At 35.2% G+C, this 11,492-nt stretch overlaps 1 protein-coding gene across 5 annotated transcripts; it reads right to left on the bottom strand.

Annotated features, from left to right (window-relative positions):
• Positions 1 to 2,207: 2,207 nt before the first annotated feature.
• On the bottom strand, positions 2,208 to 10,814 carry LOC124950740 (RNA-binding protein Pasilla). 5 transcript variants are annotated; one of them, XM_047497933.1, is made up of 6 exons: positions 10,546 to 10,814; positions 8,115 to 8,261; positions 7,861 to 8,018; positions 7,422 to 7,773; positions 6,790 to 7,244; positions 2,208 to 3,362 (listed from the first exon to the last, which is right to left on the bottom strand). In XM_047497933.1, exons 1-6 carry the CDS (start codon positions 10,661 to 10,663, stop codon positions 3,354 to 3,356), a joined length of 1,239 nt encoding a protein of 412 aa, XP_047353889.1. In that variant the 5' UTR covers positions 10,664 to 10,814; the 3' UTR covers positions 2,208 to 3,353. The 5 variants fall into 5 exon arrangements, with proteins under 5 accessions (XP_047353889.1, XP_047353886.1, XP_047353887.1 ...); XM_047497930.1 differs by adding an exon at positions 8,936 to 8,996 and having other exon boundaries at positions 2,208 to 7,244; positions 10,546 to 10,683; XM_047497931.1 differs by lacking the exon at positions 10,546 to 10,814 and adding exons at positions 8,936 to 8,996; positions 9,957 to 10,096 and having other exon boundaries at positions 2,208 to 7,244.
• Between the last annotated feature and the right edge of the window lie 678 nt (positions 10,815 to 11,492).

The raw sequence follows: 11,492 nt of genomic DNA, 5'->3' as shown, positions 1-11,492 counted from the left end.
TGTTTGCCTAAATGTGCAGTATAATTTATAATGTGGAAAACATATGATACGCAAGATTGTGTCCTTAAATTACTTTATAGCCAAAGGAATGTAAGATACAATACTTGATGATCGTATCTCATCAGTAATGAATGAATATTTATGGTACCTCTGCAGCCAGCTGCTCTTATTTCAGATATCGTGGAAGATAATTTCTATTTCTAATTGGGACAATAATTAAGGTGTGAACATATAAAGGTAAAGCACAATGTCGCACTGCGTTATGTGTGGAATCTTCTACTTGCATGTAGGCATGTGATTTTGACACTGTTTTAAGTGTAAATGTTTTTTGTATGTATGATCAATTTATGAATGTAACTGTGCACATATGCGCATCTGTGCACTTGTGACTTAGCAATATAACTACTTATATTCAACAAGGTACTTAATATCTTTTTTTATCCCCGAGCTGCTATGTGCTACTTCTACCTCAACAATAACGATCTTCTTCAAGTTTTTACATATGCTTACCCAAAATAATATACCATATTAATAGTCTAAATCTAATTCTCACTTCCAATAAAATAACATTACATACAATTTTGTACAATCCTTCTAAATTTTTATAATGAATGCTCCTGTTGTCCAGATATTGTGTTTCATTATGTTTCTTTATGAAATTTTGCAATGTTATAATAATGATACTGAATAATGACAACAAAATTTATGATATGAAAAATATTCCACATCTTGTGTGCACTGCTATTTTGTATATACTGACCAAAAATATAAATCATATATTCAATTTTAATAAAATTTTTTAAACATAACTTTATTTATGAAATGCATTTTTTTCCACAAAAAATTATATAAATTGTATTATATATTATTTATAGTCATAAATTGAAAAATTTATAGAGAATATTTTAGAGAATATTTTTAATAAAGAATAATAAATAATATATTCTATTCCTACTACACCATTGCTCGTACAATGCTTCATACAATGCTTACAATATAAATATTTAATGAGAAAAAAAAATAATTCGTCTAATATTTTAAAGTTTGGTCAGTATTTCTATATTATACAGTAATATATTGTTTATCAGTATTAATTATATACAAAACAGCAATGCACAACACTATAACAACTCTATTTGTAATAGAGCATTTATCAAAGTCATTCTGTGCAATTTATGCTTAATATAATTTAATAATTTTTTTCGCATTATATTTAACACACTCCAATTATTGTTACACTCCTTTTACTCTATTGTCAATCAATGCAATTCAATAAATGATTTTTGTGACTTTTTCTATTATAATTCTTAATATAATAAATCTTAATATAGTATTAGAATTTATATTAATTTTCATGGCTATTGTGAATTCGCCTTATTATTTAAAAATTTAATCATAGTTAATATTTGCAAGAAATGGCAGTAAAGTAATTTTTAGAGAAACAATATTATTAGATGACTAAATGCAACATTTCTTTAGATAAAACAATGTTAATAATTGCAAATAGCCAATTAATGATGTAAATTTTCACATAGAAGAAACGATTGTAGGCCTTTGTCATGATCTCCATTCATATTTTTTTTTTCATAAACTGTTGTTTTAGTTCATAAATTTCATTGAACGTGTCATTTTAACATATACACACACTATGAATGAATATTATTGTATTATTTAAAAACAAACTCATAAACATATTGTTGAATGAAAAAAATGGAAAAAATTCAATAACATAATTTTTTTATGAGTTAAATTATTACGATTTTATAAATTTCGAAAATTATAGATAATAGGTGAATAATTTTTGTTATAATTTGAGAAAACGTTACGTTTTTTATTGTTAATTTTTACCAGATATATGTATATACTTCCATCAAAATTAATATTGTTCTACTTTATAAAATCTTTAATAAAATGCAACAATATTGAAACCGAAATCGAATCTTCATCGGAAGTGTTGATACTGCTGTTATAATATTTAACTCGTTTTTCCACGATGGTATTATTAATTGAAAACTAATATTTTGTATAATGCAAACTAAACGATCGATAAAGGTATTTTATAATACTTTATAACAAGATTTTATATATAATGAGAAATAAGTATAGTCCGACTTTATTCAAAACAATCTGCACTTTGCAGAATATACACATCTTTAACAACACGTTCTACTGTCAAAGTGTCAACAAGTGTGGCTGATGGTGGTATCAATATGGCACTAAAGTGATTGGATGGAACACAAATGTAATGTAGAAATTTTCCTGGTATCAAATATTTGTTGATTTTTCAGATACTTACTATGTAACAATAAGATATTGTTATTTTTTCTTATAAAGATTAATGTAATCTATGCGAGAGTGGAGTGATGGATGATGGAGCATGATTCAGGATGTAGCCTAGCACACACAGCCAAGTAATGTGACACGCATGTCATCTCGTGTGATAACATGTGTCAAATTCAATTATAGTTACTGTAACAATAGTCATATTAGAATTGAGGCGAGTCAATGCAATTCCTACAGTTCCCTGATTACTACACTACATCTCCACGTGCGAGAGCATAATTATTTACTCACTCGGTAGATACTTCAAATATTTCATCCTTATTAATTAAAATGTTGAAACTGTAACGATAATTTCATAAGAGATTTAAGAGACTACCTACACACCTATATCTAATAATTCTGTATAACTAAATATTACGACACACACAGAGATCATGTCGCATAGTTACTTATTGAGTTAGTGGATGAAATATCTCAAACTGTACAAAAACAAAGTGTTACATGAAGTAAGACTCATCTAAGATCAACAATGACTGCCGGCTCGTGGATACAACACTGAATTCTCCTTTAAACAACTCGTAGGTAACTGGTTGGCGAACCAATACTGTTTTGCCACTTCATGTACATTGTTATTGCCTTTATTTCAAAAAATAACTGTACAATGTAGAGCCAATTAGATAGTATCTAATGGTACCTTTATAAGTGTTATCTAAACATAACTAACATCTAAATGTTAGTATTATCAGAATAATTTAACAAAATATATACCGATAATAGAAAGCAGTTACTTGTACTATATGCCAGTGGCACAAATTGAGGTACTTAGAAAAGACTCTAGTCACATCCACTTTTCTATGCAATTGGACAATTCTTCACTATATGCAACTCTGATTTCTGTACAGAATTTTACACTTCGGCATTATATAACACGCACACCTTAATAAATGTAGCATTAAAGGAGTACTTACTATACATTCATTTGATTTACGTACACATGCAAATATTGTCACATATGTAGAAAGAAGCTCCATTCTTGACTTCTCCTTGCCGGTGAACTTTTGTAATCCAAGTTATTTTTCCTGCGCAAATAAATTCTACAGTTTTAAAACGCTTAATATATTGTGGCATTTTTCATGTACTGGCTGCTGGTAAAAATATCCCTTTATCAACTCCATCACAGCTAGTCTTAAACATATTCTGTCCTACTAAGGAATGTGTTAACTTGAAAAAATCTACAACACATAATTTATGCTACCCACAAGTTGTTTTACATAGAGAGATATATTGTTTTAATGAGTAATTTAAACTTTCTGAAAAGCTAATACATAAAAATATGTTTGTTTCACTACTTATGTTTGTAATGTGATTATGACAATTATGATTTGGAATATAACGAGTAGAAAAAAGTTGAAATGATTTGTAAACTTTTTGTGTCCAATAAAATATTTTTTTAAGTGACAAAATGATTAACTATCAGGAAATGATATTCCTTTTTTTGTGATTATTAATATTTTTTTTTATAAATTCTATAATATATGTAAATACCGGCAGTCAAAAGAAAGAAAGTTTGCATAGAGATTTTGAAAACGCGAAAGGAAGAATAGTAATATAAGATTAACAATAATCAATGATAGATATAATATAATGACGTGATGATAATTAGTAAAACATTACTATGATATAATTAATATAGAGAAATATTATGCTGCCAATAATATAAATAGCATCAGAGCTATTAAAATAGACTAATTCACAAATTAAATTAATGCTATAAATTACATTTATGTATTCTATTAGAATTTTATAACAATTCTATCTACAGCAAACTAATATTTTTTGCATTTTATGGTGCCTGTGTGACTTCAATGCGTTTGGACAACACAGTAATGTTAATCGACACATAGAATTTATGGTTAAACATAAACCTGTTCTTTCATTTGCGGACGCAAATATTTTATCAACAATATTATAATATCATTCCACTACCTATAATGTGTATGTGTACGTGTTTATCGTGTTGTGTATGCGTAATATGCGTGAATACGCGTCTCATTTATATCTCAAATAATATGAATTCTCTTTTTGTAAGTCTATGTCAATCTCTTCGTGTATATATATACGCATCTTTATATATATATATATATATATATATTTATATATAGATATATTTCTCTCTCTCTGTAATATATTATTATTTTATCATTTTTACTGTTATTACTCATGTTATGCGATATTTATAAATGTACAAGTCATTATTTTTAAGAGCGGTGAGCCAGCGCCTCCAGCTATGAATTGTACTCATGTACACTTATACATTTCATTAGACGCTACAGCTAATAATTTTAGTCACTAGTTTTGCTATACCCATTATTAATTACCACCTATCTTATATCACCCCATCCTATTACCTACCCGCAAAGATAAAGTGATTTGAAACGTCAGTATTAGCCCTCTTTTATAAAAGAGTAAACACAGACTGCATTCGATCGAACACCATCATATTGAAACAAGAGTTCCAAATAGTTTTACATTACACAGTGACCCCACTCTGTTTAAAAACAGTAATTATATGGGTCTGCTTTGAGTTTTGCTCAGATTAATATGAATAAACTTGACAAGATTCTACATAAACTGTCATACAAATCTCAGGAATGTATGACGTGATGATATTTCACTCTCATATGTAAGAAACATATAATTTTTTGTAATATAATGAATTGTGAAGTATATGACATAATTCCAATCAAATAGCAAATGTTTTATATAAAAAATTGTATAGTGGATGAAAGCAGTGTTCAGCAATAACAGTAACTTGCACACAAATATGCACAAAAATTATTTTTACAATGTAGACAATGTACAAAGTGATATAATGTATGTATGTATGTATGTATGTATGTATGTATATATGTATATATGTATGTATGTATGTTTTATGTATTATCATGTTAGTTCTATTTATTACTACATTGTGAAATAACATGAAAATTTTCTAGCAATATATTAAATTTATTTCCATTTAATTAATATATCTCAAAATTAAAAATAATTAGACGAGTGTTTAATATATTAATTATATTTCTAAAAACCAAGGAACCAACTCTGTGCAGTTAAGCTATGGAAATATTTGTTATTATTATAAGAAAAGTAATCATTTTAATGGATATGACATATAGGCTTTTACCGTTAAGTGAGTATATGATGAAGAATAAAGTCAAAAATTATGCTACTTTTGAGTATACTTATCTAAATATTACACAAAATAGATAAAATTCTATTAATGCATGGATCCAACGATTTAGAGTTAAAAATGATACTTGGCAATGGTGAATGATTATTCTTTGTGTACTTAACTGGTCCAGCCAGCTTTGATATATAAATATATGTTCATATTTAGAATAGCTCTTATTCTGTATGCATATTCAACTTCAAGCCAAGTCATCTTTAACTTGTATATGGAAAATCTTTGGTTTTGGCAAGGTATTACTCTATACTTAACATGCTTCTTTAAGTAACATGTTAAGTGAGTAAGATCTTGTTTAGCCTAGACATTTGCTATTTAAGGAACAATTTAACATAATAATTTAGATATGATAAAACAAAAATGAATTTTTTTTATGAAACTGAGTGAAATACTCACGTCTCATTTAAAGACTTTCAAATGAGTTCTGTATGACATAAATTTCAAGTAATATTCAGTCAATGTATTATTAAAAACAGAAAGAAGAAAGATGATTCTCCGTAGCATCTAGCCACATATCTTAAAGGTTTGTGGCCAAGCATACCACATCTAGTTCATAGCAGTTTTGTCGGATCACCTGTCAATATATTATATCGTATAACTAGATATATTATGTGACTCTGATGTAGTACGTGTGTATTATATGTGATAAAGCCCCGTAATGTGGTGTATCACAGAACAATTGTAGTAGTTATCATATAACATATAATATTTATATCATAATAACCTTAAAAGATAGATCAATGTTGACGAGCCATGATGGATGCATGAACAGTGATGAGAGAATGCAAGCGCTATAGTGATGCAGCGATAGATGACAACGGGTGGTAGGTGGTGGTAGTGGACAAGTGTTAAAGAAAGGAGAAAGGAGCTGCCGTAGCATCTCAAAGTGTGAAGAGGCGAACAACGGAGCCCGATAATGGAGATGATCAAGAATGCTGTACTTGAAATCAGTGAATCATACTGGCGATGGCATTTTGACGTGCTCGTTTTGCTTCCTCTTCACTAATCCTCTGCTCGATCAAGTATTGAGCAGTGCCGATCGCATTGGGATAACCCGTGATAGTCACTATGCGGTTCCTGGTACCAGGGGCAAACATGCCTTTCTTAGAGATTTGTATGTTGGCGCCACTTAGGTGCTGAATCTCAATGAGGGCACGACCACCGGGTCCCAGAATAGCTCCCACTATAACCTCTGCAATTTCTATGTCTACTTTCTTGGTCTCCTTGTTGTTGGCGTCTACCTGTGTAGGACTCTTACTTACAAGTGATAACTGGTTAGTGCCCAGACCAAATGAATTGTTGTTCAGATGAATAGCACTGGCAGCAGTGTTGTTCTGTCTAAATGGATCGAAAGGCTCGTATCTATCGAGTGTATTGCGTGGAGTAGGTGAAGTAGATCCCAGCGCAGGAACTGTTCCAATTGGCCCGAAGACTCCACCATTATTATTAGAACCATTGGCTGTTGTGGTGCTATCCATTGGATTTCCCAAATAACTCATACTTGATGGCATCCCAATACCCATCCCAAGGATATTGTATTTTGCGAGAGTAGCAATGGCGGTTAAAATTTCGGTAGCAGCAGGTTCTGAGAAACCTGTTGTACGTAAGTTCAGCTTTATATGTTCTAAAAGTTGTGTTGTTACTGGAGCTGTACCAGCAGTGATAGCAGCACCTAAATTCAAGTTAAGGCTCAGCCCAGCGCCATTCAAGAGACTTACTGTAAAAAACCAAATCATAGAATACACAATGTGTTTGTATTACTGACTTAACAACTATATACTAAAGTTTAATATAAATTTTTCTTAAATATCAAATTTACAAAATTTGAATTGTAAATATGATGAAATGAACATAAAAGTGAAAAAAATATACTTATAATCAAATTATATTTTACCTGTATTAAGACCAGCCGTAGAAGTATATGTAGGTGTACTTGTTGGAGCTTGAGCATAAGGACTGCCTGTAGGATTGTAATTGGCAACAGGGCCACTTACATCAGCATAACTAACGTTTAAACATGTTCCACTTTGTGGATCATCTGCTACCTTTGCTAGGATCATCAATAATGCATTTCGATTATTTTCCTTTTCACCTATTACTGTGATACATCGTTCTTGAAGAGATAAATCTTTAGCTTTTTGACTAATTTGAACATAAGAGCCAGATTCTTCTTTAATTTGTTTAATATAATTTCCACCTTTTCCTATAATCATACCCGCAGTGCTGTTAGGCACTAAGATTTTTACCTAAAATATTATTAATCATTTAACAACTCCTTATATCATATAAAATCATTACATTTAACAGGATTAAGTATCATTATAATATCATACCTGTTTATCTCTTTCTGCCATTGCTTTACCAGATTCAAAATCCACTGTTGTTTTTGACGTAAGATCTGGCTTCTCTCGAATTTTTTCCATTATGAAATCCATGACAGACATTATAGCTTCGATACTACCAGTTATTAAACATACTCTCTCTGTAGTGCCTATAATAGAATAATTAAATCATAAGTTATAAATAAATTAGAAAATTATAATATTAATAGTATATATCATTACAAATACAAGCATAGATCAAGTACCTGGATAAAAATCATGCGATTTAGACATTTTGACTCTTGCTCCTGTATCTTTTTGGAGTTGTGCAATAGTTTCTCCACCTTTCCCAATGATTGCACCAGCGGCCACACCAGGGACCAATACTTTGAGATGATACGTTCCATCTCCTCCTACAAATATTCCATAACAACTTCTGCACAACAATGCGTCAATGTATTTAATTAAAAACCTATATAAGGCCTATTTATTAATACATGTATTAAAATCAAAATATTATGAAAGCTAATAAAAAAAAATTTTATAAAAGCAGTCCTTAGACTGATCAGCGATCTTTAATATAAAACTATATTCCAATGTTCTATTTTCAAAGATCTCCGAATAATATACATAGAATAAAGCATATTATAATAAATGGTAATTTTGGATAAAATTTTTAAATCGCTTAATAAAACCCGAAGAAAAAAAAAAACATTACTGTGAAATACGAAAGATAATTGGCGCGAATAATCTCGACGTAAAGATAATACAACGTAGGAGAATCACAAACTCGATACGAAGTCGCAAACGTACCGTACTTATCGCGATCGAGAGACGAAAGGGATGGCGTTGATAAGAAAGACGAAAATATGCACGGAACGACATAAAGGTAAAAATAAGGAAGCAAAGGTTCAAAGGAAAGACGTGATTCGGAAACACAGTGGGATTGGCACGAAGTTTTGATGCGCTGAAGGCAAACAGCTGTTTGACAGATGGAAGCCCCGTGCGCTCGCTCGTTCGCTCGCCTCGCATCGACCTTGACCCGCAACCTCGGCGGCGAAACGGTGCGTGGTACCTGACAACTCACCGATACGCCACATCCTAGTAACTCTGCCACTTTGCGTCTAACACGGCAGTGGTGGCCGTGTCTGTGGTGGTAGTGGTAATGGCGGTGGTGGCGACGATGACGACGGTGTGGAGGTGGCGGCGACGACGGCGGCAGCGGTAGCAGGCAGCAACGACGACGTAGGCGGAGAGGCGATGGCAGACACGATGCCAGAAGCGAGAGTAAAGTAAAAGAGCAGGAAAAGAAGAAGAAGAAATAATAGAGGTAGACACGATATTGGGTTCCTTGGAAGAACGAGCTTTTGCGAGAAGAACGTTACTGTATTATGGGAATCCGATGGCAGAGGTAATGAACGAGAGGAATAGACGAAAAGATGACACGATGTATACGTGATGGATGACATAAAATATGATACGCGACTCGCGTCCGCCGACGGTATCGTAGTCTTCGTCGTCCTTGTTGTCGTCCTTGTTGTACACCGATGTGAAAGAAATAAGAAAGAAAAGACGAGGAGAAGGTAATAAATAAAAAGAATGAGGAATCAACGGCGACTCTAGCGCGAGCAAAGGTACTAACTGCCGCGAGATTGATGACGAAGTTGCAGAGTCACGAAACTGTCGACCGTCTTGTCACGATCCTCCATTAAAGTCAACGACGAGCGTATCGCGATCGCAACTCGGCCATCCGCTCGCGCCGACGAAAAACGCCACTCTCCTTCTCTTTTCTTATTCTCACGCGAACGAGAAAAAAAAGAGAGAGAGAGAAAAGTCGAAAACACACGCGACGCGTCGTCGCGCGGCGCACGACGTTGACGTTGACGTTGCTTGGTGTCGACGTCGACCTCGTCGTCGTCGGTTGCCGTTCGTTCGACGCAGCGCGACTCCACAACGAAACAAACCGGATAGATAAAATGCGCGCGCGAGAAAGAGAGAGAGAGAGAGAGAGAGAGAGAGAGAGAGAGAGAGAGAGAGAGAGGGAGAGAATGTAGAGGACGAGAAGGAGACGTGGCATGAAAGGATGCGCAAATCGCTGTGCGACGTACCGCGTTCTCGCCTCGATCTATGGAGACATTCGCCAATCGTTTAAAGTGAAAAACGAAAGGGAATGGTCGATCGGTCGTTGAGCGGCATGATGGACATCGAGATTTTTGCGACCGTCGGTCGAGCGTACTAAAGAGCGAACAACCAGAGAGAGAAAGAAAGAGAGAGAGAGAGAGAGAGAGAGAGAGAGAGAGAGAACGAGCGCGCGAAGCGATCGCTGTGTCAACAGCAGTAATCACCAACGAGATTGTCAAAGACGCGCGTGAAAACAAGAAATAAAGCGAAAAAGACGAATATGACGAATTAATCGACAAGGAAGAAGGAAATGCATTGATGTTTAAATAGATGGATGGATGGAAGGATGGATGGATGGATGGATGGATGGATGGATGGATGGATGGATGGGTGGATGGGTGGGTGGGTGGTTGGTTGGTTGGATGGATGGACGGTCGAACGAATAGAAAGAGAGAGAGGAGGGGGAGGAGTGGGGAAGGAGAAAGAGAATCGTGCGTGCGACCACCGAGTTACAATGCGCATGAGAAAAAGTCTTCGTATGAAAGAATCGTCGCAGAGGACGTTCTATGAGATTACCTGATCCATAGTGGGACCTTTTCGTCGCGCCATCCTCCGCGTCGCAGTCGAGCGGTCGCTTTCTGGAGTCTGCGATCTCTGGGGAGGGACACGTCTCCATTCCTGAATCGGCGGCCATCTTGGTTCGGTCGTTCAGCGCAGCGCACACACCAGGTTACTACACTAGACACACACACACGCACAGCAAATAGGAAAAGATGGAGGGAAGGAGAAAGAAAGAGAGAGAGAGAGAGAGAGAAAGAGAGAGAGGGAGAGAGAGAGAGAGAGAGAAGCAAGAGCGATAGAGCGACGGGAACGGTGCACTCTTCCAATCGCGAAGAGTAGTAGAAAGGAAAGAGAGAGAGAGAGAAAGAAATACAGTATATATGTACGAGAGATAGAGAGAGAAAGAGAGAAAGAGAGAGACGTCTGTCGACGAGGGGGGCCAGGTATCGTGGGTTGAGCGACGAGCGGTCAGCCAGAGGAGCTACCACCACTCACGATTTTTTCTAATGAATCGAATCGGACGAACGAATATACGAACGGACGAATGTACGCACGAGCACGAGCTTACTGATGGATTTTTAAGGTGACGGATGGGAGACGTACCGCGGACGTACGCACGCACCGTACGAACGAACGAACAAATGACACACGCTCGCGGGCTGCCGCGTCTCACTGGCAACTGCTCGCGCGCGGCTCCCTTGCCAACCAGCTGGTTTGATATCCGATGGTGCGTGCTTCGGCTCTCGCGTTCCTCTCTCAAGCGCGCGCACCATCTTTCTCTCTCTCTCTCTTTCTCTTTCTATTCCCCTCTACTCTCTAGTCTGCATCTTTGTCTCTCTCTTTCTTTCTCTCGCACGCCATTCGGTACGACCCAAGCACCAGAGGCGCCTCTCTCTTTCCCACCGTGCAGACCTCGCGGGCTTTCTTCGTGTAGGGCCGTAATATCCTACTTTGGTACCCTA

This window comes from Vespa velutina, chromosome 7 (genome assembly GCF_912470025.1).
Source record: "Vespa velutina chromosome 7, iVesVel2.1, whole genome shotgun sequence".
NCBI lineage: Eukaryota > Metazoa > Arthropoda > Insecta > Hymenoptera > Vespidae > Vespa > Vespa velutina.
The sequence above is the reverse complement of the archived record's forward strand: the minus strand, read 5'-3'. Positions and strand labels throughout refer to the sequence as shown.

Excerpts from the sequence above, each read along its gene's own strand:
- LOC124950740 (XM_047497929.1), bottom strand. The coding sequence starts at position 10,663 with ATGGCCGCCGATTCAGGAATGGAGACGTGTCCCTCCCCAGAGATCGCA. Across the intron at positions 7,774-7,860 it reads TGGCAGAAAGAGATAAACAG|GTAAAAATCTTAGTGCCTAA; the intron begins GTATGATATTAT and ends ATAATATTTTAG. Across the intron at positions 7,245-7,421 it reads TACGGCTGGTCTTAATACAG|TAAGTCTCTTGAATGGCGCT; the intron begins GTAAAATATAAT and ends GGTTTTTTACAG.